At 40.3% G+C, this 27,682-nt stretch overlaps 1 protein-coding gene across 2 annotated transcripts in view; it reads left to right on the top strand.

The window, feature by feature from the left end:
* The window catches only part of PLOD2 (procollagen-lysine,2-oxoglutarate 5-dioxygenase 2), a 267,967-nt gene that overhangs the window by 53,013 nt on the left and 187,272 nt on the right, over positions 1–27,682 (top strand). For both annotated transcript variants that reach the window (XM_069727592.1, XM_069727591.1), the window contains exons 2-3: positions 25,507–25,598; positions 27,283–27,419. In XM_069727592.1, coding sequence (XP_069583693.1) covers positions 25,507–25,598; positions 27,283–27,419 — 229 coding nt within the window. The remainder of the gene's footprint in view (positions 1–25,506; positions 25,599–27,282; positions 27,420–27,682) is intronic.

Here is a 27,682-nt window from a genome sequence, read left to right as displayed (position 1 = left end):
GTTTCAGTAGGTTTAGTGGTTATACAAGTTTTGCATGTTTAAACAAAGAGACAAAACCGGAAAGAAAGAAAAGAAAAGAAAACAGTTTCGTGGGCGGCAGTTTCACAACAAACAGTACAAAGGCAATTCCACAGACAAGAAAAACAGGATTTCATACTATAGCTAAAATGTCCTTGAATGGACAGGTCAATATTTATCACAAATTCTTTTTTTTTATTTTTGTTCATTGAGGTAATCATTTTTGTTCTGCTCTTCACATGTATATAGGCTGCTCAAAAAAATAAAGGGAACACTAAAATGCCACATCCTAGATCTCACTGAATGAAATACAGTATGTCAGTAAAATCTTTATTCATTACATAGTGGAATTTGTTGAGAACAATAAAACATATAAAAATGATGAATGTAAATCAAAATGAATATCCAATGGAGGTCTAGATTTGGAATGATACTCAAAATCAAAGTGGAAAATCAAATTACAGGCTGATCCAGCTTCAGTGGAAATGCCTCAAGACAAGGAAATTATGTTCAGTTGTGTGTGTTGCCTCCATGTGCCTGTATGACCTCCCTACAACGCTTGGGTATGTTCCTGTTGAGGTGGCGGATGGTTTCCTGAGGGATCTCCTCCTAGACCTGGACTAAAGCATCAGCCAACTCCTGGACAGTCTGTGGTGCAATGTGACGTTGGTGGATGGTGCGAGACATGATGTCCTAGATGTGTTCAATCGGATTCAGGTCAGGTGTACGGGTGGGCCAGTCCATAGCTTCAATGCCTTCATCTTGCAGGAACTGTTGACACGCTCCAGCCACATGAGGTCTGGCATTGTCCTGCATTAGGGGGAGCCCTGGGCCAACCGCACCAGCATATGGCCCCACAAGGGGTCTGAGGATCTGATCTCGGTACCTAATGGCAATCAGGCTACCTCTGGCGAGCGCATGGAGGGCTGTGCGGCCCTCCAAAGAAATGCCACCTCATACCATTACTGACCCACTGCCAAACCGGTCATGCTGAAGGATGTTAGAGGCAGCCGATCGCTCTCCACAGCATATCCAGACTCATGTCTGTCACATGTTCTCAATGTGTACCTGCTTTCATCTGTGAAAAGCACATGACGCCAGTGGGAAATTTGCCAATCATGGTGTTCTGTGGCAAATGCTAAGCGTCCTACGTGGTGTTGGGCTGTGAGCACAACCCCCCATCTGTGGACATCGGGCAATCAGACCATCCTCATGGAGTCGCTTTCTAAGCATTTGTGCAGACACATGCACATTTGTGGCCTGCTGGAGGTCATTTTGCAGGGCTCTGGCAGTGCTCCTCCTGTTCCTCCTTGCACAAAGGCTGAGGTAGCAGCCCTGCTGCTGGGTTGTTGCCCTCCTACGGCCCCCTCCACGTCTCCTGGTGTACTGGCCTGTCTCCTGATAGCGCCTCCAGCCTCTGGACACTACGCTGACAGACACAGCAAACCTTCTTGCTACAGCTCCCATTGAGGTGCCAGCCTGGATGAGCTGCATTACCTGAGTCACTTGTGTGGGTTGTAGATTCCGTCTCATGCTACCACACGTGTGAAAGCACAACCAACATTCAATAGTGACCAAAACATCAGCCAGAAAGCATTGGTACTGAGATGTGGTCTGTCTGACAAAGGTATTGAACACTTGCTGGCAGGGTGTGTGTCTTTTCACGTTCCCATTGGTGCACCCGTGACGTGACTGAGGGGCACCAGTTTGTTGCCACGATGGCTGGAGGTATGCAGAAGAGCTTTGGGCTTGTTATGATGATTCTAATGTGAAAGCAGGCCTGTAGTTATTGTTCGGAGGAGATAATGATTTTCACAATACATGGCAGTGCTGATGCACTTCTATTTATAGCACAAGTGATCAGTCGATCGCAGCTTCAAGTCCCCTAGAGGGATTATTAAACACAATATAAAGTAAAAAAAAACAAAAAAAAACACAAGTTCAAATCAACCCACTTTTTGCGTCACAAAAAAATACATATTTGTCATTGCTGTGATCTGTAACTGTGTTGGCCACCGAAACATTGTTTTTATTGCCTCTTGCTGCAATGTATCTACCCCAAAATGGTATCTGAAAAAAGAAAAAAAATAATAATAATATAAAAAGCACATCTGCTCGACTCAAAAATAAGCCATAACAGAAGCCCATATCCCTAAAAATGGGAAATTGTTATGGATCCTGGAAAGAAGAAACACAAGCAAAGTTTTGTTTTGTTTTTTTTAAATTGTTTTAAAAAGTTTCTTCATGCTTAAAGCAAACAAAAAGAAACTTTAAATGTTTGGTATCTGCGTAATCCTAAAAATAAAAGCCTTATATGGATGGAAAAATAAAAAAGTTATGGCCCTTGGAAGAAGGGAAGGAAAAAACAAAGTCTATTGGGGGTGAAGGGAATAATATTGGGGATGAGTGAGCCCTAAAGTGCTTGGATGCTCATTACTAGAACCAAGCAGTTCCTAATGCTCGGATGCTCAATTTGAGTAACAAGTTTAATGAGTCAATGGGAAATCTGAGGGTTTTTTTCCCACAGACCATACAAGGAGGTCTGGGGGTAGTGAAAATGTTGAAAAATCGCTGAAAGGAGAATAGCAGGAGGAAAACCACTGGAAGCATTTCTGACTTCCAGATCACTGCTGAGAACAATGGAGTCACACTTTTACTCCACTTTGAGGACTGACAATAAACCTTTCAAAATTGAGAAATTGGAGTCTACAGGAAATAAAAAAAAAAAAAAACTTCCCGTATAATGACTTGTGTATATAAGGCAAAATGTAAAAGGATTTTTTTTAAATAGGTAAGTAAACCAACGTTTAAATTTTTATGAAATTGTAAATTTAAGTTATGAAGGAAGCAAGACCTGCCAAACATTTTATGGAAGAGGAACTCAAATACACCCTGTATTAGGCACGAAGGGCCTCATACACATTCTGCACACATTGTCATGTAATGGTCCTCCTTGACTTATTAAAGCTATGCCCAAAGTGCAAATCCTGCCAAAAATTAGAAGTGGGGTCATCCATACACCCTTGATAATTTAGTTCAGTATTTTGTCGTTTCTTTATGGAAATAAATGTAAAAATAGGAGAGCAGGTAAAATAGGACATTCACCTGTCCCTTACATATATAAATATAGATCTAGATAGGATGTAAACATAAGACATCCGAAGAAGGATTTCACATAAAAGGACTGTGTATTAAAAGCTGGTTTGGGGATAATAAAATATAACACTTCTGAATTTTCATAGCTTAACCCAAAAAAATGAGAAGTAGAAAACATTCTGTAAAATATAATTCAATGTACACATGTAACCCCCATGCAAGGCAAAACGCAAAGGGAACGGACTCCTCTCTCCAGGTGTGTCTTATGCCAGTTAAACCTCAAAATTTCCCACTGTGCCCAGTATCCGCCAGGCACCAAAATTATCCAATTCGCATTCAAGTTTATCTCCCTATCTGCAAGACCTTCCATCCATCTTGCTTTGACCAATCTCTGGTGTACTTGTGTAGTTTAGATATAGGTTACTGCACCTTTACTGTTTTTCTCTAGAGTAATTTCTATGTATGACGTGGGCACGTAGCCTTCCTCTCTGTTCTGCTGTCTTGCTCTTGTCCAGCCATCACCTTTATCTTCCTCGATAATGTGCGTTACTTCTCCTTCTTTCATAGCCAAGGTGCCTAATCAAATTCTGTATGAACTACAGGCTGAGGTTGGATTCTGCCTTCTTTGCCCACCTTCAACTTCTTGTGATTGTGGCTACAAAGTTTTGTGAATCACTACACAGCATCTTCTCCTGTCCCTCTTGCAGCATTCAGGGTGAGAGGCCACAATCAAGAAATGATGTTGTACAGAGCTCCTAGTGTGTTAGTGTGGGATTATTGGTCTCCTGGGCATCAACATGGTGGGAGAAAGGAGGATCAGGGTGAGGATTAAGTGATCTAGACTCTGGGCTGGCGAGACTGGACCGTCTGGAAGACTGGGTTGTGCTGACAAGCATGTTGGAAGCATTGATTGCTATCCAACTGACCACCTGTTCTCACTGGTGTATAAATATATATTTAGCAATGGACTGCAAAGCCCTCATCCCTGCTTACCGGCTGTATTTTACCACTCTCCCTGCTCCTGCAACTATCCTTAGTCCAAATGCTGAATGTTTCTGATGCAAACCGCAAAGCACAGAATTGGCCCTTAGACTGTTCGTATGCTTGTTCAGCACCAGTATCAACACTCTGATTAGTTAAACTTTGAACAAACAGGCCTGGATAACTGCTCTCTCACTCCAATCAGAACTGTCCCTGAGCTGTGCAGTGGCATCAGTGAGCCAAATGTGGCGTTGCCTGTCTATAGCCTCTGATGAGGAAATGCAGCCAGTTAATCACAGTAATTACATGACCGAGATGGCTATGGCATTAGTGATTGGCAGCAATCCCTGCATGTTTATTGGCTGTGTAATAAGCACCAAACATGCGGTCGCAGATTTGAGCTTAAAATTTAAGCACCAGCCAATGCTGGTTGAGTGCCTAGCATATAAAAGCACCCAGCTACTTGAATGATATCAGAGTATCATGGAGCACATTTGCTCATACTTAAATAATATACATGTGTGCAATTTTCCTGCAACAGCACTAAACCAGAAATTCTGTTTTATAATACGAGCTTTGCGCTAGAGGTATATGCTTACTGAAATTAGTTATTGATGGCTGCTTCATTTTTTTTTTTTTTTTATAAGCTGCACCATATTGGGATGATTGTTCAGTTTTGAATGTTATTACACCAGAACTGATACCCATTTATAAATATATCTCACCACTGTTTGAAGGTGATGAGTAGATGGTTAGTGTATGTCTTCTGTATCGGTCTTTATTTGTATCATATTTAGTTTGTATATTTTTTTGCTTTTTGTATTGAATGTGTTTCTGCTAAACATTCAATAATTATATCTTTTTTGCATCAAAACTGACACATTGTGCACATGCTTGAGAACAGGGTGGGACCTCTGAGGATGGGAAGGTTGGCAAGCAGCCATATTTTTCCTCTTGTGGTGACGGTTTCCTCCCACTATTTTAACATTCTTTATTTATGAATTTCCCTGATTATGCATTGAATACACATTCAACTTCCTTATACCATCCTGGGTAGTATGTATGTGTGTCACGTCCTGTCCGCTGACTGACCCCTTGTGGGGGCGTTGTATAATCTTTGACAGTGACTTCAAGAAAAGGAACTATCAGTCAAGTAGGAGAAGGTGAGCCAGATTAACAGAGGTGAACGAGCTACATGTGCATATAAATTGTGCTTATACATGTGTTGAGGGAGGATCTAAATTGATCCTTCACGGTTGACTCGGTGATTTCCAAATTAATCTACAGGGCGTTGCCGGCAACTGAAAGTGACCAGACGGAGACTCATGTCTCTGTATGGGGGATCGAGCAGATCTCTGAGCCCCCGTTTATTGTGTTGCAGTTTTATCATATTAGCAAATTCTACTTCAACCAATCAGCATAAGAACACGCTCACAGTTCTTAACCTATAAGAATACAGGAAAAACTTAACCCATGAGGATACAGAAAAAACGGAAACTACAGATATGGTCGTGTCTTTTTGGCATAAAAAACATATTAACAGATGCCTCAGTCTTGTATAGCGATACACCCACGAGTCTCTTATCTGGCTCGGCTCGAGTTAGAACACTCAATAACAGAATTTATCTTTAACCAACAACAAAATGGAGTCAAAGCACAAAATGGAGAATCTAGCACAAAATGGAGAATCTTTCATAATTTGTTCCTTCACACATGTGCGTGGGATTTCCAGGCACGCACATAACGTCAAAAGGATGTCTGAAGAGAAGGAGGAAAAATCTTGAATAATGAAGACCGAAGGCAGTCTCATCTTCTGGGCAGTCTATGCCTCACAGCCTGGAAGATCGAAGCTATAAAAGATGATTTTTACTAAACAAAGCCACATCCAGGAGGCATACAAGTTGGACTAATTTCAGCTTTATACAACCCGTATGCCCATATTAATAAGTCTGAAAGCTCCAGATGGTGACAGATTCCCTTTAAGCACAGTGACATGGAGGAAATGATTACATCACAAACTGTAAGTGCAGATTTTAATGTCATTATAGAACTTGCTGCCAATATGGTGGCATCTGTTGCCTTCATTTCTTCTTTCCATCAAATAACTGTGCATTGGCTCTTGAAAGCAAGGTTATCAATGGATCCAATAATGGCACCTCGGCTGACTGGCTCACCAGCAAACTTTCATTCTATGAGACTTATCATTTGCTTCCAAAACTAGCTGCAATAAAATTGTAATTATCTTTTCCACTGAGACCTCCCAAAATGATGACCAAAATGTTCTCAAACAAAGAAACCACAGGACAGTAACAAACACATTTTTATTGCACAGAATGATCACAAATCTTGTTCTATTTCCAAATATTAAAGCACATTTTTTATTCGGTATACTGGACATCATGGACATTGTGCTTCACATAATATGTGAATAAGCAATGGATTTTGGCTCATCCCTTCCCCCCCCCCAAATTATATTCCTCCAGCAATGTTTCCCTCTATTTTGACCTCCTCTTCCTTTTTTATTGACATCTCTGACTTCATAAAGCCAAGGAAGGGTGGAGATAGATATAAAACAACTAGGCCACTCCATGGGGGCACTGGACGCCAGTGTCTGGTTTGTAGTCATTCTTGATAGACTATTAAAATATGGCCTATAATTTACAATATATGGGTACAAGTGTTGGGACATGATTCATAATCCTTGAGCTCCGGGTTTTCATGCAATCCAAATAGTAATAGGATATCACTGTTTTAGCAAGTTGGATCTTGACGTTTCTTTCAATCTTCAATAATACCACTCACAGTTGATCATTGAATATTTGGGAGGTTAGTGATTATGATCCACAGCAACTCTGCCCCGCAGTGGCAAATCATGTAAAGTTAGATCGCCAAGTGCCAAGCATGAAGTACACATATATCACAAATGATCTGCTGACTCACATATGCCTGAATTGTCCCAAATGTAGAGTTTAGTTAGGAAGAGATAATAATATGAGGTTGTATTCCAGGGGTAAGGTTAGCCTATGTCCTTTTAGTTCTAGTAAAGAAAATTTTTGACATTTTCGCATAGCAAGACATTTTGGACAATTCTATGGTTCCTACTTTGCTGGAATAGTTTTGGAAAGGCCCTTTTCTGTTGCAGCATGACTGACCCTCTGTTCACCAAACTAGGCTTGCTTGAGTGAGTATAGTGGGGGGAAAAACTTGACTTGGCCCTTGCAGAGCCTTGACCTCTGCCCTGTCCAATACTTTAGGGAATGAGATAGAATGGAGATTGGTGTTTTCACCTGTCTCTCAATTTCTGATTTCATAAATGGTCTTCTCAATGACTGGTCAAAAATTCTCAGGGATGCACTCAAATCTTATAGACTGTCTTGCGAGAATAGTAGAAACTGCTATTGCTGCGAAGGGGACACCAACATTATATTAATGTAATTGGCTTTAGAATGGGATTTCTTAAGGGTATGTGCACACGATGCGGATTTTGCTGCGGATCCGCAGCGTTTCCGCAGCTACGGGTCCACAGCAGTTTCCCATGAGTTTACAGTTCAATGTAAACCTATGGGAAACCAAAAGCGCTGTGCTCACGCTGCAGAAAAAAACGTGCGGAAACGCAGCAGTTTACATTTTGCAGCACGTCTCTTCTTTCTGCGGATTCCGCAGCGGATTCCGCAGCGGTTTTACAGCTGCCCCTATGGAAAACCACAGTTAAAACCGCAGTAAATCCGCGATAAATCTGCAGCAAAAACGCAGCATTTTTGCCCTGCAGATTTGTCAAATTTGCTGCGGGAAAAATCCGCAGTGGCCAAGAATACATGTGCACGTACCCTAAAAGCTCATGTAGATGTCATTTGTAGTTGACCCTATTTCTGTGTCTGTATTGTAGTGCATTATATTGCATTGGCTATCTAACGCTAGTGACATCATGATTGTGTGTGTGTTTCTGGTATTCTCAAATTATTCTGTTTTTAAGGGGTTTTTTTTAAGGCTAATTTGAAAACAAGCGTAAAAGCTTCCTAAATCAGGACATAGAAGGAGCAGCAGGTGGAGATTTTGGCAGCAACCATGGGAGGATACTCTCTTGGCTAGCATCCGCGTGAAGCAAACTGAATTTCTTTTGCAAGGGAAACAAACCAAATTTTTTTTTGCCACAGGAAAGTCTAACTATAGTTTTAGTATACAGGTAATACTAGTTAATGTGCAAAATCTAGATGAGTTTTGTATTGTCTATTTTTTTTTTCTTTTTTTATCTCTATTCAAGTTGTTGAAAAAGGATAGTATATCCGAAACGTCGCCACGCCGTTCAGGCATTAAAATTCACTTTTTTCTTTAGTTACTTTTTGTGCTGTTTTCCTTTTTTGTGCTCTTATATTCAAGTTGTTAGCTACATGAATAACAATTAGGCATTAGACATCACTTGCTCCACTAACTTTTTCGTACCTACAGAGGTATTTTCTGATAATACCTTATGTAAAGCCCCATTACTCCAGCCTAAATGCAAATTGCTTGTTAAGAGAAGTTGAACTCTAGTGTCACCTATTAGGCTATGTGCCCATGATCTGTAATTATATGCAGCATCAAACCCACAGCGGCCAGCTGTGACAGCATAGTGGATGGGATTTCAAGAAATCCCATATCCACTATGCATCCATTATGTGTCTACAGACGCCTGTGGATCACCCGTGGACACTGACATGCGGCACGTCTTTCCAGACCGCAGCATGTCAATTTCTCTTGCGGAGACCCTATTCTCGACAACAGAAATTAAATGAATAGAAATGTATTGAATGCAGTAAATCCGCACGGTTAAGTGAACATGTGTGGATTTACCTGCGTTCAATAGAAGGCAGCACTTTGGACACAATTTTGCTCTGCTATTTCCAAATCATGGGCACCTGGCCTAAGTAGCAATCCTCAAACATTTAGGATTGCTACTTCCAATAAGTGGCATTAGAGTTCAAGTCCTCTTCATCTATTAAGAGGCAATTTGCATATTTAATTTCCCGGAAGAGCATTACATTGCATGGCCAAGAAGTCTCCTTACATTGGCATGTCAGGAATGTCACTCCCCACAAGAAGAAACGTTACCCCTTAAGGTACCTTCACACATAACGATATCGTTAACGATATCGTTGCTATTTGTGACGTAGCAACGATATCGTTAATGAAATCGTTATGTGTGACAGCGACCAACGATCAGGCCCCTGCTGGGAGATCGTTGGTCGCTGAACAAAGTCCAGAACTTTATTTCGTCGCTGGACTCCTGCTGACATCGCTGGATCGGCGTGTGTGACACCGATCCAGCGATGTCTTCACTGGTAACCAGGGTAAACATCGGGTAACTAAGCGCAGGGCCGCGCTTAGTAACCCGATGTTTACCCTGGTTACCATGCTAAAAGTAAAAAAAAAAAACACTACATACTTACCTACCGCTGTCTGTCCCCGGCGCTGTGCTCTGCACTCCTCCTGCACTGGCTGTGAGCCGGAAAGCAGAGCGGTGACGTCACCGCTCTGCTTTCCGGCTCCCAGACAGTACAGGAGGAGAGCAGAGAAGCAGAGCGCAGCGCTGGAGGACAGACGGCTGTAGGTAAGTATGTAGTGTTTGTTTTTTTTTACTTTTAGCATGGTAACCAGGGTAAACATCGGGTTACTAAGCGCGGCCCTGCGCTTAGTTACCCGATGTTTACCCTGGTTACCGGCATCGTTGGTCGCTGGAGAGCTGTCTGTGTGACAGCTCTCCAGCGACCAAACAGCGACGCTGCAGCGATCCGGATCGTTGTCGGTATCGCTGCAGCGTCGCTTAATGTGAAGGGGCCTTTAGACTCCATACTAAGACCCCCTGCCTTGGTGTACTGCTGCCCCGGCTCTGTGCACTTGTATCTGCAGTGTGCATTACCTTATTGTATAATATTTGCGTTTCTTGTAAATTTCCATTTCAGTAAATGTGAGTGATGTAACTTGGATAAAATGAAGTGAAGTGAGGATAGATTTTTATTTTTTCAGGTTTCTAAATCTTCATGCAGTGCCAAGGCCACAGTATATTGTGGTTTAACGTACTTCCTTAGAAGTTCATAAAAGATTTCAAGCGATGACTTTTTTTAAATGACCATTTTATTTTTTAAAGGATTTGGCAAAGTACTTTTTTTTTTCCCAAAAGGCTCATCTGGTAAATTATTTCCATGGTACTGAAAATCTTAAAAGCAGTAATGACTAGAGGTGGTCACATTTCCTGTATCCATCCCACTCATAGTTACTCCTATGGGTGCCTGCGAATACTTAGGTAATGAAGCTCAAAGCGCTCATCACACAGGCAATCTGCATTATATCTTTTAATAACATTAATGGCTTATCACTTCTCTTCCCTCTGCATATGGTTTTAAGTCTTATTTCAGTCTGAGTGCTAACCATGTTAAAAAAAAAAAAAAAAACACTGGTCCGAGTGCATGTTTTTTTTCCCACTGACCAAATTTGTGTGACAAAATAATTGCTGCATGCGCTACTTTCTTCTGTAAATCGGATAATTAACCCCTTCAAGTCTGAGTGCATGAAAAAAAAATGGATGCTATACAAAGATGCAGCATAACATCTGATTTTTGCAGATGTTTTGCATTTATGTAACATTAACCCCTCTGTGACCTTAGACGTACTATCCCGTCGAGGTGCCCTGGGCTTATCTGACCCTGGACGGGATAGTACGTCATAGCCGATCGGCCGCGCTCACGGGGGGAGCGTGGCCGATCGCGGCCGGGTGTCAGCTGCTTATCGCAGCTGACATCCGGCACTATGTGCCAGGAGCGGTCACGGACCGCCCCCGGCACATTAACCCCTGGCACACCGCGATCAAAGATGATCGCGATGTGCCGGCGGTGCAGGGAAGCACCGCGCAGGGAGGGGGCTCCCTGCGGGCTTCCCTGAGACCCCCGGAGCAACGCGATGTGATCGCGTTGCTGCGAGGGTCTCACCTCCCTCCCTGCTTCCTCCAGCCCAGGATCCAAGATGGCCGCGGATCCGGGTCCTGCAGGGAGGGAGGTGGCTTCACAGAGCCTGCTCAGAGCAGGCACTGTGAAGGCTGCAGCGCTGCATGTCAGATCAGTGATCTGTCAGATCACTGATCTGTGATGTCCCCCCCCCCTGGGACAAAGTAAAAAAGTAAAAAAAAAAATTTTCCAAATGTGTAAAAAAAATAAAAAAAAATATTCCAAAATAATGAAAAAAAAAAAAAATATTATTCCCATAAATACATTTCTTCATCTCAATAAAAAAAAAACCCAATAAAAGTACACATATTTAGTATTGCCGCGTCTGTAACGGCCCGACCTATAAAACTGGCCCACTAGTTAACCCCTTCAGTAAACACCGTAAGAAAAAAAAAAAAAAAAACGAGGCAAAAAACAACGCTTTATCATCATACCGCCGAACAAAAAGTGGAATAACACGCGATCAAAAGGACAGATATAAATAACCATGGTACCGCTGAAAGCGTCATATTGTCCCGCAAAAAACGAGCTGCCATACAGCATCATCAGCAAAAAAATTAAAAAGTTATAATCCTGAGAATAAAGCGATGCAAAAATAATTATTTTTTCTGTAAAATAGTTTTTATCGTATAAAAGCGCCAAACCATAAAAAAATGATATAAATGAGGTATCGCTGTAATCGTACTGACCTGAAGAATAAAACTGATTTATCAATTTTACCAAACGCGGAACGGTATAAACGCCTCCCCCAATAGAAATTCATGAATAGCTGGCTTTTGGTCATTCTTCCTCACAAAAATCGGAATAAAAAGCGATCAAAAAATGTCACGTGCCCAAAAATGTTTTCAATAAAAACGTCAACTCGTCCCGCAAAAAACAAGACCTCACATGACTCTGTGGACCAAAATATGGAAAAATTATAGCTCTCAAAATGTGGTATTGCAAAAAATATTTTTTGCAATAAAAAGGGTCTTTCAGTGTGTGACGGCTGCCAATCATAAAAATCCGCTAAAAAACTCGCTATAAAAGTAAATCAAACCCCCCTTCATCACCCCCTTAGTTAGTGAAAAATAAAAAAAAATGTGTTTATTTCCATTTTCCCATTAGGGTTAGGGCTAGGGTTAGGGCTAGGGCTAGGGCTAGGGTTAGGGTTAGGGCTAGGGCTAGGGTTAGGGTTAGGGCTAGGGTTAGGGCTAGGGTTAGGGCTAGGGTTAGGGTTGGGGCTACAGTTAGGGTTGGGGCTAAAGTTAGGGTTGGGGCTAAAGTTAGGGTTAGGGTTTAGATTACATTTACAGTTGGGAATAGGGTTGGGATTAGGGTTAGGGGTGTGTCAGGGTTAGAGGTGTGGTTAGGGTTACCGTTGGAATTAGGGTTAGGGGTGTGTTTAGATTAGGGTTTCAGTTATAATTGGGGGGTTTCCACTGTTTCGGCACATCAGGGGCTCTCCAAACAGGACATGGCGTCCGATCTCAATTCCAGCCAATTCTGCGTTGAAAAAGTAAAACCGTGCTCCTTCCCTTCCGAGCTCTCCTGTGTGCCCAAACAGGGGTTTACCCTCACATATGGGGTATCAGCGTACTCAGGACAAATTGGACAACAACTTTTGTGGACCAATTTCTCCTGTTACCCTTGGGAAAATACAAAACTGGGGGCTAAAAAATAATTTTTGTGGGAAAAAAAAAGATTTTTTATTTTCACGGCTCTGCGTTATAAACTGTAGTGAAACACTTGGGGGTTCAAAGTTCTCACAACACATCTAGATAAGTTCATTGAGGGGTCTAGTTTCCAATATGGGGTCACTTGTGGGGGGTTTCTACTGTTTAGGTACATTAGGGGCTCTGCAAACGCAATGTGACGCCTGCAGACCAATCCATCTAAGTCTGCATTCCAAATGATACAAGAAGCAAATGTCGACGCACAACACTGTAATAAATTAAATGGTATCAGGGGTGCGGAGAAGTGGCAAACAACATAAACCAGAAAAAAAGGAGAAAGAGCCACTCTAAGAAGACCGCACACCACAAAATATAAATGTACAAAAGGTAAACTTTTATTGATGCAAAATATTAAAAACATCTAAAATATCCCCACAAAAAAAAATGATGCTCCTTCCCTTCCGAGCCCTCCCATGCGCCCAAACGGTGGTTCCCCCCCAACATATCGGGTATCGGCGTACTCAGGACAAATTGGACAACAACATTTAGGGTCCAATTTCTCCTGCTAACCTTGGAAAATACAAAACTGGGGGCTAAAATATAATTTTTGTGGAAAAAAAAATATTTTTTATTTGCATGGCTCTGCGTTATAAACTGTAGTGAAATACTTGGGGGTTCAAAGCTCTCACAACACATCAAGATGAGTTCCTTAGGGGGTCTACTTTCCAAAATGGTGTCACTTGTGGGGGGTTTCTACTGTTTAGGTACATTAGGGGCTCTGCAAACGCAATGTGACGCCTGCAGACCATTCCATCTAAGTCTGCATTCCAAATGGCGCTCTTCCCTTCCGAGCCCTCCCATGCGCCCAAACGGTGGTTCCCCCCCACATATGGGGTATCAGCGTACTCAGGACAAATTGGACAACAACTTTTGGGGTCCAATTTCTCCTGTTACCCTAGGGAAAATACAAAACTGGGGGCTAAAAAATAATTTTTGTGGGAAAAAAATTTTGTTTTATTTTTATGGCTCTGCATTATAAACTTCTGTGAAGCCCTTGGTGGGTCAAAGTGCTCACCACACATCCAGATAAGTTCCTTAGGGGGTCTACTTTCCAAAATGGTGTCACTTGTGGGGGGTTTCAATGTTTAGGCACATCAGTGGCTCTCCAAACACAACATGGCGTCCCATCTCAATTCCTGTCAATTTTGCATTGAAAAGTCAAACGGCGCTCCTTCCCTTCCGAGCTCTCCCATGCGCCCAAACAGTGGTTTACTGCCACATATGGGGTATCAGCGTACTCAGGACAAATTGGACAACAACTTTTGGGGTCCATTTTCTCCTGTTACTCTTGGTAAAATAAAACAAATTGGAGCTGAAGTAAATTTTTTGTGTAAAAAAGTTAAATGTTCATTTTTATTTAAACATTCCAAAAATTCCTATTAAACACCTGAAGGGTTAATAAACTTCTTGAATGTGGTTTTGAGCACCTTGAGGGGTGCAGTTTTTAGAATGGTGTCACACTTGGGCATTTTCGATCATATAGACCCCTCAAAATGACTTCAAATGAGACGTGGTCCCTAAAAAAAAATGGTGTTGTAAAAATGAGAAATTGCTGGTCAACTTTTAACCCTTATAACTCCCTAACAAAAAAAAAATTGGTTCCAAAATTATGCTGATGTAAAGGAGACATGTGGGAAATGTTACTTATTAAGTATTTTGTGTGACATATCTCTGTGATTTAATTGCATAAAAATTCAAAGTATGAAAATTGCGAAATTTTCAAAATTTTCGCCAAATTTCCGTTTTTTTCACAAATAAACGCAGGTACTATCAAAGAAATTTTACCACTATCATGAAGTACAATATGTCACGAGAAAACAATGTCAGAATCACCAGGATCCGTTGAAGCGTTTCGGAGTTATAACCTCATAAAGGGACAGTGGTCAGAATTGTAAAAATTGGCCTGGTCATTGACGTGCAAACCACCCTTGGGGGTAAAGGGGTTAAGAAACTATAAATGGTCCTGTAAATGATAAATAACTGCTGCTGTGAAAAAAAAATAGATTGCATACAACACTGTACATGGAATACAAGTGAGAAAAAAAAATTGTTCCACTTTTCTGGATGAAAGTGTAATTTATCTACTCTTCGCATCATTGTTTCAGCACAATTAATGTCCAATTAAAACAAATTTTCAGAACATGGCGAGTTCAAATTTCAAAAGGTTCGATCACCTCTAGTAGTGAATATTACCATTACGGTAATTTGTTCAACAAGCATCCACATTGCAGAAATGCTGCGAAAATGTCTGCAGCATTTCTGCAACTCCCTGCCGCGGGTAAAACGCATGCGGAATTCGCATGTGTTTTCCCGCAAAACACAAGCATTTTGAAAGTGTTTTTAGCTTGCAGAATGCTTGCATTTTCAAAGCGATTTGAAGCATCGCTTTGAAAACTGATTGACAGGTTGGTCCGACTTATCAAACATAGTGCTTGACAAGTGTGACCAACTTTTTAGTATTGATGCTGCCTATGCAGCAATGTTAACCCCTTCATGACCCAGCCTATTTTGACCTTAAAGACCTTGCCGTTTTTTGCAATTCTGACCAGTGTCCCTTTATGAGGTAATAACTCAGGAACGCTTTAACAGATCCTAGCGGTTCTGAGATTTTTTTTCGTGACATATTGGGTTTCATGTTAGTGGTAAATTTAGGTCAATAAATTCTGCGTTTATTTGTGATAAAAACGGAAATTTGGCGAAAATTTGGAAAATTTCGCAATTTTCACATTTTGAATTTTTATTCTGTTAAACCAGAGAGTTATGTGACACAAAATAGTTAATAAATAACATTTCCCATATGCATACTTTACATCAGCACAATTTTGGAAACAAAATTTTTTTTTGCTAGGAAGTTATAAGGGTTAAAATTTGACCAGTGATTTCTCATTTTTACAACGAAATTTACAAAACCATTTTTTTTATGGACCACCTCACATTTGAAGTCAGTTTGAGGGGTCTATATGGCTGAAAATACCCAAAAGTGACACCATTCTAAAAAATGCACCCCTCAAGGTACTCAAAACCACATTCAAGAAGTTTATTAACCCTTCAGGTGCTTCACAGCAGCAGAAGTAACATGGAAGGAAAAAATTAACATTTAACTTTTTAGTCACAAAAATTATCTTTTAGCAACAATTTTTTTATATTCCCAATGGTAAAAGGAGAAACTGAACCACGAAAGTTGTTGTCCAATTTGTCCTGAGTACACTGATACCTCATATGTTGGGGTAAACCACTGTTTGGGCGCACGGCAGGGCTTGGAAGGGAAGGAGCGCCATTTGACTTTTTGAATGAAAAATTGGCTGCACTCTTTAGCGGACACCATGTCACGTTTGGAGAGCCCCCGTGTGCCTAAAAATTGGAGCTCCCCCACAAGTGACCCCATTTTGGAAACCAAACCCCCAAGGAACTTATCTAGATGCCTAGTGAGCACTTTAAACCCTCAAGTGCTTCACAAATTGATCTGTAAAAATGAAAAAGTCCTTTTTTTTTCACCCCAAAAAAATTTTTGCCTCAATTTTTTCATTTTCACATGGGCAATAGGATAAAATGGATCATAAAATTTGTTGGGCAATTTCTCCCGAGTACACTGATACCTCATATGTGGGGGTAAACCACTGTTTGGGCACACGGCAGGGCTCAGAAGGGAAGGCGCGCCATTTGACTTTTTGAATGGAAAATTAGCTCCAATTGTTAGCGGACACCATGTCGCGTTTGGAGAGCCCCTGTGTGCCTAAACATTGGAGCTCCCCCACAAGTGACCCCATTTTGGAAACTAGACCCCCCAAGGAACTTATCTAGATGTGTGGTGAGCACTTTGAATCCCCAAGTGCTTCACAGAAGTTTATAATACAGAGCCGTGAAAATAATAAATACGTTTTCTTTCCTCAAAAATAATTATTTAGCCCAGAATTTTTTATTTTCACAAGGGTAACAGGAGAAACTGGACCCCAGTAATTGTTGCGCAGTTTGTTCTGAGTATGCTGGTACCCCATATGTGGGGGTAAACCACTGTTTGGGCACACGTCGGGGCTCGGAAGTGAGGGAGCACCATTTGACTTTTTGAATACAAGATTGGCTGGAATCAATGGTGGCGCCATGTTGTGTTTGGAGACCCCTGATGTGCCTAAACAGTGGAAATTCCTCAATTCTACCTCCAACACTAACCCCAACACACCCCTTACCCTAATCCCAACTGTAGCCATAACCCTAATCACAACCCTAACCCCAACACACGCCTAACCCCAACACACCCCTAACCCTAACCACAACCCTAATTCCAACCCTAACCCTAAGGCTATGTGCCCACGTTGCGGATTTGTGTGAGATTTTTCAGCATCATTTTTGAAAAATACGCGGGTAAAAGGCACTACGTTTTACCTGCGGATTTACCATGGATGTCCAGTGTTTTTTGTGCGGATTTCACCTGCGGATTCCTATTGAGGAACAGGTGTAAAACGCTGCAGAATCCGCATAAAGAATTGACATGCTGCGGAAAATACAACGCAGCGTTTCCGCGCGGTATTTTCCGCACCATGGGCACAGTGGATTTGGTTTTCCATAGGTTTACATAATACTGTAAACCTGATGGAAAACTGCTACGAATCCGCAGCGGCCAATCCGCTGCAGATCCACAGCCAAATCCGCACCGTGTGCACATATCCTAATTCTAAAGGTATGTGCACACGCTGCGGAAAACGCTGCGGATCCGCAGCAGTTTCCCATGAGTTTACAGTTTAATGTAAACCTATGGGAAACAAAAATCGCTGTACACATGCTGCTGAAAAACTGCACGGAAACACAGCGGTTTACATTTCGCAGCATGTCGCTTCTTTCTGCGGATTCCGCAGCGGTTTTACAACTGCTCCAGTAGAAAATCGCAGTTGTAAAATCGCATTGAAATGCGCAGAAAAAACACGGTAAATCCTCCATAAATCCGCAGCGGTTTAGCACTGCGGATTTATGAAATCCGCAGCGGAAAAATCCGCAGAGGACCAGAATACGTGTGCACATACCGAAACCCTAGCCCTAACCCTAACCCTACCCCTAACCCTAACCCTATTCTAACATTAGTGGAAAAAAAAAATTCTTTATTTTTTTTATTGTCCCTACCTATGGGGGTGACAAATGGGGGAGGGTCATTTATTATTTTTTTTATTTTGATCACTGAGATAGATTATATCTCAGTGATCAAAATGCACTTTGAACGAATCTGCCGGCCGGCAGATTCGGCGGGCGCACTGCGCATGCGCCCGCCATTTTGGAAGATGGCGGCGCCCAGGGAGAAGACGGACGGACCCCGGCAGGATCGGTAAGTATGATGGGGTGCGGGGGGAGCACGGGGGTGGGGGATCGGAGCATGGGGGGGTGGATCGGAACGCGGGAGTGGTGGAACGGAGCACCGGGGGGTGGAACGGAGCACGGGGGGGTGGAACGGAGCACGGGGGGGTGGATCGGAGTGCAGGGGGGGTGATTAGAGCACGGGGGGGGGTGATTGGAGCACGGGGGTGAGCGGACAAGAGCACGGGGGGAGCGGAGCACAGGACGGAGGGGAGCGGGGCAGTGTACTGGGCAGATCGGAGGGCTGGGGGGGCGATCGGTGGGGTGGGGTGGGGGCACATTAGTATTTCCAGCCATGGCCGATGATATTGCAGCATCGGCCATGGCTGGATTGTAATATTTCACCCGTTATAATAGGTGAAATATTACAAATCGCTCTGATTGGCAGTTTCACTTTCAACAGCCAATCAGAGCGATCGTAGCCACGGGGGGGTGAAGCCACCCCCCTGGGCTAAACTACCACTCCCCCTGTCCCTGCAGATCGGGTGAAATGGGAGTTAACCCTTTCACCCGATCTGCAGGGACGCGATCTTTCCATGATGCCACATAGGCGTCATGGGTCGGATTGGCACCGACTTTCATGACTCCTACGTGGCGTCATGGGTCGGAAAGGGGTTAATAATTCAAAAAAAATATATGATTATTCTCACCTTCTGATTGCCCCCGATCTCCTCAGAGGCGCTCCCGGTACATTCTGTTCCCAGGAATACTTTGCACGAAGAACCTTTGTGATGTCACGGTCGCGTGACTGCGATGTCATCCCAGGTCCTTCACGCAATGCATCCCTGGGAACGGAAGCCACCGCGTGCACCGCTGAGAGCCAGGAGGACTCCGGGGGCCATCAAAAGGTAAGTATATCACTTTTTATTTTTTATGTTAATTTTTTTTTTTACTACAGAAATATGGTTCCCAAGGGTCTGGAGGAGAGTCACAGAGTGACTGCAGACGTATCAATTTAGACCAGACAACTCCTTTTTAACTTCATATAAAATTCTTGCAGAAATTAAACTAGGTGTTTTTTTTTTTTATACACGGACTAGCATCAGTAAGTCATTTCGTTTTTAGGATTTCTTGGTTCTCTTTAGTATAGCTATATACTTGACACAAAGCCAGACTTAAGCATTTCATATCCCTATAACTGCTTTTTTTTTTTTTTATAAAGATCCCCTGTTGTGTTCTTTTAATCAAATAACAGAAGTTCTAATGAGCATATCCTCATAACTAACAAGTTTTTTTTTTGCACTTTGATTTTTCTATTTCTTTTTCATTCATTTAATATATATATATATATATATATATATATATATATATATATATATATATATATATATATATATATATATATATATATATAACCAAATACCCTGTTTTTTACATCTTTTACTAGCACTTGCGGATTACTGCGATTTTTTTTTTTTTTTTTTTTTTTTTTTTTTTTTTTTTTTTCAAACTGAGTGTTCTTGGTTTTACTATTCTCCTTTGTGTGTGTGTGTATGTATGTATGTGTGTGTATGTATGTATGTATATGTATGTATGTATGTATGTATGTATATATATATATACAGTGGGGCAAAAAAGTATTTAGTCAGTCAGCAATAGTGCAAGTTCCACCACTTAAAAAGATGAGAGGCGTCTGTAATTTACATCATAGGTAGACCTCAACTATGGGAGACAAACTGAGAAAAAAAAATCCAGAAAATCACATTGTCTGTTTTTTTAACAATTTATTTGCATATTATGGTGGAAAATAAGTATTTGGTCAGAAACAAACAATCAAGATTTCTGGCTCTCACAGACCTGTAACTTCTTATTTAAGAGTCTCCTCTTTCCTCCACTCATTACCTGTAGTAATGGCACCTGTTTAAACTTGTTATCAGTATAAAAAGACACCTGTGCACACCCTCAAACAGTCTGACTCCAAACTCCACTATGGTGAAGACCAAAGAGCTGTCAAAGGACATCAGAAACAAAATTGTAGCCCTGCACCTGGCTGGGAAGACTGAATCTGCAATAGCCAACCAGCTTGGAGTGAAGAAATCAACAGTGGGAGCAATAATTAGAAAATGGAAGACATACAAGACCACTGATAATCTCCCTCGATCTGGGGCTCCACGCAAAATCCCACCCCGTGGGGTCAGAATGATCACAAGAACGGTGAGCAAAAATCCCAGAACCACGCGGGGGGACCTAGTGAATGAACTGCAGAGAGCTGGGACCAATGTAACAAGGCCTACCATAAATAACACACTACGCCACCATGGACTCAGATCCTGCAGTGCCAGACGTGTCCCACTGCTTAAGCCAGTACATGTCCGGGCCCGTCTGAAGTTTGCTAGAGAGCATTTGGATGATCCAGAGGAGTTTTGGGAGAATGTCCTATGGTCTGATGAAACCAAACTGGAACTGTTTGGTAGAAACACAACTTGTAGTGTTTGGAGGAAAAAGAATACTGAGTTGCATCCATCAAACACCATACCTACTGTAAAGCATGGTGGTGGAAACATCATGCTTTGGGGCTGTTTCTCTGCAAAGGGGCCAGGACGACTGATCCGGGTACATGAAAGAATGAATGGGGCCATGTATCGTGAGATTTTGAGTGCAAACCTCCTTCCATCAGCAAGGACATTGACGATGAAACGTGGCTGGGTCTTTCAACATGACAATGATCCAAAGCACACCGCCAGGGCAACGAAGGAGTGGCTTCGTAAGAAGCATTTCAAGGTCCTGGAGTGGCCTAGCCAGTCTCCAGATCTCAACCCTATAGAAAACCTTTGGAGTGAGTTGAAAGTCCGTGTTGCCAAGCGAAAAGCCAAAAACATCACTGCTCTAGAGGAGATCTGCATGGAGGAATGGGCCAACATACCAACAACAGTGTGTGGCAACCTTGTGAAGACTTACAGAAAACGTTTGACCTCTGTCATTGCCAACAAACGATATATTACAAAGTATTGAGATGAAATTTTGTTTCTGACCAAATACTTATTTTCCACCATAATATGCAAATAAAATGTTAAAAAAACAGACAATGTGATTTTCTGGATTTTTTTTTCTCAGTTTGTCTCCCATAGTTGAGGTCTACCTATGATGTAAATTACAGATGCCTCTCATCTTTTTAAGTGGTGGAACTTGCACTATTGCTGACTGACTAAATACTTTTTTGCCCCACTGTGTGTGTGTGTGTGTATATATATATATATATATATATATATATATATATATATATATATATATATATATATATATATATATATATATATATATATATATATATATATATATATATATATATACATATACACTCTCTAATTTAGAGATTAATCTGAAATCCAAGATAATGTTCTATACTCCTTTTAGAAAATCCTTTTAAGTATATGTTTAGTTATAATTTATAGATTCTTCCTTAAGGTTAGTAATGAGAACCTATAATTCCCGTAAAATAACAGTATATTATGCATTGTTTTTCAATGTGGGTTCTTCCAGTGCAGACTTGTGTATGGTCACCTTTTAATGCCTAAAGTTTATCCAAACAGATGATTCAAGCCAAAATTATTGTTTGTGGAGTGAATTTTAAACAACTGACTTTTACATCCCGTGATAAACTGTCCTCCTAAAAAACCATTCCCAGACAGATTGTCTCTCGCCTGTTGTTGAATAAGTATGGCTGACTTGAGTGATTGTAAGGCCAGGGTCTCATGAATGTATTAATTAGATTAGTAATTTTTTTTTTTAATTTTTTTTTTATCGGATAATAAAAATTTTATTTATATAGCGCCAACATATTCCGCAGTGCTTTACAAATTATAAAGGGGATTTGTACAGACAATGGACATTACAGGATAACAAAAATCAGTTCAAAATAGATACCAAGAGGAATGAGGGCCCTGCTCGCAAGCTTACAATCTATGAGGAAAAGGGGAGACACGAGAGGTGGATGGTGACAATTGCTTTAGTTATTCGGACCAGCCATAGTGTAAGGCTCGGGTGTTCATGTAAAGCTGCATGAACCAGTTACCTGCCTAAGTATGTAACAGTACAGACACAGAGGGCTAATAACTGCATAAAGTGTATAAGAACATGATGCGAGGAACCCAATTATGTTTTTTTTTTTTTTTTTGAATGGGCCACACAGGGATAGTAAGGTTAATGCGTTGAGGCGGTAGGCCAATCTGAACAAATGAGTTTTTAGGGCACGCTCGGATAGCACTCGGACCAATATTCTTCAATGGGGCAGAGCTAATGACGGATTATTTTTCACTGATTGGACCTGTCGGATGAGATCTGAGTGCAGTTTGATTTCCGTGGAGAGGATGGATACATCTTCTCAGTGTGTTCCCGTTCTCTCATCCTAGAATATCAGATCATGCTATGCTGACACTCAGAATCTTTGATCTGAGTGTAATCGGTGTGTTTTTACATAATCAATTTAATTTCTCTTGGATGAGAGGATCTATGGTCGTGTGACCCTGGCCTTAGGGCCAAAATCGATTTGTGTGTGACTCCAGCGGCAGAATGATCATTCACCAGACTATTGTTCAGTGATTTATTTTTCCTCTATCAACATATTTCTATTGTCTATGGCCACCTTTTTAAGTATTGTCAGATAACTAGGTTGCGAGTGTGGGGCTCCTGAGACAGGGTTTCTATTGATGTCTGTATGAACCAGTACTCCCATGAAGAACTTCATCACATGGCTTAACTGGACTGCACAGGCATGTATGAGGATTCCAGAAGACGTATATTTCTCAGGCTGAATCCTTTATGCACAGTAGCTGTAGCTTCAGAAGGTAAAAAGACCATTCTAAACCAGAGATGCATAGAGCGGAACTAGCAACATGGCTGACATACACGATCTGAGGAAGAATGGAGATGTTACTTACATCAGAGCTGGGCTATAGGGGGAGAGACAGAAAATTGACTACAAATTGATTACATAACCGAGTAACAGCAGTAAAACAATGACAATATAATACTGTATGATTTCCCAGTTGTGGGACATTACACATGCACTAGTATATTCATAAAATATACAGTTAAATGACAACGCATATTACAGTTATAACATGCATTTTGTTACTATTAATCCTCTGTGCATTTTTCAGGTTTTAGAAGTTTATCTGGCTGCTTATGGAAGGCTTTAATAATGCAACACTGATTCTGTCATGTAGCTTATTTACTGAAAGAAGTCAGATGTTCATTGCAGGGCTGGTCTTCTTTATAGTATGTGAACTCTTTGAATGTGATAATCCTACATTTGGTCAAGAAAATGCTGACTACGTTCATAAGAATGTATGTGGAACCCTCAAGTTCCAGGAGGCATTCCAAACTTAAGACTACTGGTGGTCTGCTTATGATCATCTTAGATCAGTGTCTACATTTCCAGTCTTCAAATGGTTAATTAAATACAAAGTAGTAGCTCAGTCAAATGCCAATTTTGCGGCCAACCTTTTCTGATGGCATTGCCTTGTTTGCAACGGGAAGTGTGAAAGTCCAATTTTGTTTAGCAGTAAGAATAAGTGGTTGTAGGTCTAAAAGACTTTTTCCATGGAAACTTAAAAAAAAAACTTGGAACAACAACTAATGGAAACTTGTGTTATATTGTCTAAAGTAGTAGGGCAGCTCTTTAATTTAGTATTAAAAAAAAGTGTGTGTGTGCGCAATTTTGTGTGTGCATATGGGTATCCATAAATGTGTGGCTAGAAAAAGTTATGTAAAATAATTTTTTCCAAAAAAAACACAAAGCAAAAACTGCATGTCATGCTATCCTCTGAGAACTTTGATACACAATGCCTAGTGTTTATATAGCGCTTAAGAGTAGATCTCTGGCCATTCTTTCATTTGTATTAGTGCAACCATCTCCAGCTCTGGCAAAAATTAAGAGACCACTGCAAAATGTTCAGTTTGTCTGATTTTTCGCTTTATAGGTATATTTTTGAGTAAAATGTACATTTTTCATTTATTCAATAAACTTCTGACGTCTCCAAATTTCGAAGCAATAAATTTTGTATTTTTTGTCTGAAATGGTCAAAATTTAAATAAAAACCCACTGCTTTCAGACCTCAAATAATGCAAAGAAAACAAGTTCATAATCATTTAGAAACAATAATACTATTGTTTGAACTCTGGAAGAGTCCAGAAATCAATATTTTGTGGAATAACCATGATTTTTAATCACAGCTTTCATGCGTCCTGGCATGCTTTCCACCAGTCTTTCACACTGCTTCCAGTGCAAACATTTAAGCAGTTCTTCTTTGTTTGATGGCTTGTGACTAGGGTTGAGCCACTTTTACTTTTTTAGGGTCGAGTCGGGTTTCGCGAAACCCGACTATCTCAAAAGTCGAGTGAAATCGGCCGATTATGGCCAAAAGTCGGCGACTTTTGAATTTGTTTGATCCATTTCGCTCAAGCCTACTTGTGACTACTATCCATCATCCTCTTGATTACATTCCAGAGGTTTTCAATGGGGTTCAGGTCTGGAGATTGGGCTGCCCATGACAGGGTTTTGATGTGGTGGTCTCTTTATTTTGCCAGAGCTTTATATGTGAGCAGCAGCAGTGGCTCTATTAGTGAATAGTAATGTGAATATGTGTATTTATTTATTTTTTTAAATCTTGCATTTATTATGGTCTATAGATAACCCAATAGGGTGCTTTCGGTTCATGTAGAATAACCTCTCTGCAAATCAAATTTCCTAGTAAAATCCGCTCAATCTGGCATATTTTAAATTTTGTCAGATCTACTTGTCTCTAGACACAACAATACCATGTCACCCACGAGGACAGCAGCGCCGACATCACTGGAATGGCGCTGCTGCTGACTGCTAGTATTTGTTGCTTCAATCTTCTGTATGGCATTGAAATAATTACGCTAGACTTCAGCATAGATTAACATTCACAATTGTTTTCAAATTTGTAGAGTGAGATAATAGAAAAATATGAGCTCCGTAGGCTAATGTTTTCTTAAAAGAAAAAACAACAAGGAATAACTAATTTAATTTAGTTTTTGAGGAAAGGGTTCACAAAAAGGATACACAGACAAATACACACATAAAATCATCTGGTGATATCTGATATCCATCATAGAAAGGAAACAAGGTGTTTTGTTCAAAATTTTGACTTATTGTTTCTGTCCATCTCCTGTTCTTTCTATTTTTTTTGTATCTTTCTGCAGTTCTCTTTGTGTCAAAACATGTGAAATGTCGTTTTCAGGAAAAGGAGCTTATCTTCATCATATAATATTAAAATTGCCTAATTTATTGCTTGCATAGTGTATACCTGTCCTTTTTGAAGCAGCTTTGTATATTTGTTTTCGATCTGTATGTGTATATATTTTTTTTTGTTTTTTTGTACGGATATTGAAATGCTTTTTTGTTTACTTTTCAGATAAATTATTGGTGGTAACTGTTGCAACGCGAGAAACGGATGGCTTTCATCGTTTTATGCAATCTGCAAAGCACTTTAGCTACACTGTGAAGGTACAGCATGCGTTTTACTTGGATACATTGTCCATGTCAGAACATGCCATTTTTGTAATAAAAGCTTAATATCAAAGTCATTATATGCATTATAACTATACTTTTCCAAATGTCTTTGGTTCACTTGTCAATGATGTGTTTTTTATTTGAATAAGCCAAATAGATTGACGCTTGCACTATTACACTTTGTGCCAAACTTCTATCTATGGTCACATTTAGCTATTAGTACATATACTGTATGAAGAGAATGTGCTATTTTGCTTTCTGCGATGACGCAGCAGATTTAGTTTGCCATTTTCTCTGTTCACTTTTGAAGAAATTGTTCAGAGGCATTGAGACTGAGGTTTGTTTTAATGCCGAATATATATATATATATATATATATATATATATATATATATATATATATATATATATATATATATATATATATATATATATATATATATATATATATATATATATATATATATATATATATATATACATACATACATACATACATATATATATACATATACCATTTTTGGTTCTTTATTCCTGGTCAATAGTATTTCGGTGGATATATTTTTGCTCTATCTGACCATTTATTATTTTGTTAGATTAACCCCCTCACCCCGAAGCCTGTTTTCACCTTCTTGACCAGGCCAGTTTTTACAATTCTGACCTCTGCGACTTTGAGGTCATAACTCAGGAACTCTTCAATGGATCCCACTGATTCTATTCTCCTCCCTCCCTTTAATCCCCCCCCCCAAAAAAAAAACAAAACTACTACCCCCACCCCCCCAATACCTTCCCCCAGGGCCACTCCGCTTGGCTGCAGTCTTTGAATGACAGGTCATTGATGAGAGTTCAAGGAGAGGAGACAGTGTCACTCATAGACCTGAGGCAGGCGGAAGAGCAGGGAATCACAGACAGGCAGGAGTAGACCCAGTTCATAGTTCCGACCCTGTGCACCTATATCTAATTAGCAAAAATCTTCAAATGCTGATTAAAGAGCAACAAAGTTGCTTTCTTCACCAAAGGTATCAATTTCACCTGTTACAGCACCATTACAGCCATTTCTCTATATTACAAAATCTTGCTGATGGATTCTCTTTATTACAAGAGACCACACTTATTTGGCTACCTTGGAACTAACCCTATAATAATAGTTTACAAGTAGTTTTGTCCAATTCATATAATTTACATGAGGAAAGAATGATTTTTTTTTTTTTGTAATTTTCATGTCAATGTTGAAACATTGATTACAAATTTTATCGACCCATTAGTTCAATTTTTAATGCATCTGTTTCATGTTATACACAAGGACATTTGGTAAACACTTTCTGGAAGTACTATGTATACAATTATGTGGCTTATAAGTGCATGAAGTTAATTTTGGTTCTGAAAGATCATAAAATGTCAATTATTGGTCCATGTTCTTTAAAAATGAGAAATGTTTGATTTCTGTTTTAAATGGTCTCAAAGTAAATCCAGCTGAGCCTAAGAAAAGTAGTCATAGCAAACTTTTTGATGAATACTTTTGCCTGAGAAAATACTATATTTTTCGCTAACTTGCCCTCTTTGAATACATTTTGTACTTTTTGGTGATGTGTTTCTAATTGTGATTTGGCTCATATAATCATAACTTTGCAATGACCACAATGAAGAATACATGTTTCTTATCTTAATTCGTCTTCTAGGTCCTTGGCAAAGGTCTAGAATGGAAAGGAGGAGATGTAGCAAATTCAATAGGCGGTGGTCAAAAAGTCCGTCTTTTAAAAGAGGCTCTGGAGTCCATTACTGACCAAGAAGATCTCATTGTTCTGTTCACAGACAGGTATTAATTTTAATATAAAATGACTAAGGCTTTGGAGGGTCTTTACATTATTTTTTTTCTTGGAAGTTGTTCAAAATGAACTTGGATGATAAAATCAAATACAATCATATTAAGTTAATATTTTATTACAACCTTCTGGTTTGTACCTTGATAAATGGATATTTCTGCACACACTAAAATTATTAGTCATCAGCTAAGTGGAAAGGATCCTAGTTGGTCAATATTACTTATTCACCACTCATCCAGTCATTCCTTGCCATGAA

Source organism: Ranitomeya imitator, chromosome 5, assembly GCF_032444005.1.
Source record: "Ranitomeya imitator isolate aRanImi1 chromosome 5, aRanImi1.pri, whole genome shotgun sequence".
Taxonomy (NCBI): Eukaryota; Metazoa; Chordata; class Amphibia; order Anura; family Dendrobatidae; genus Ranitomeya; species Ranitomeya imitator.
Note: the sequence above shows the minus strand (reverse complement) of the source record. Positions and strands in the feature narration are given on the sequence as shown.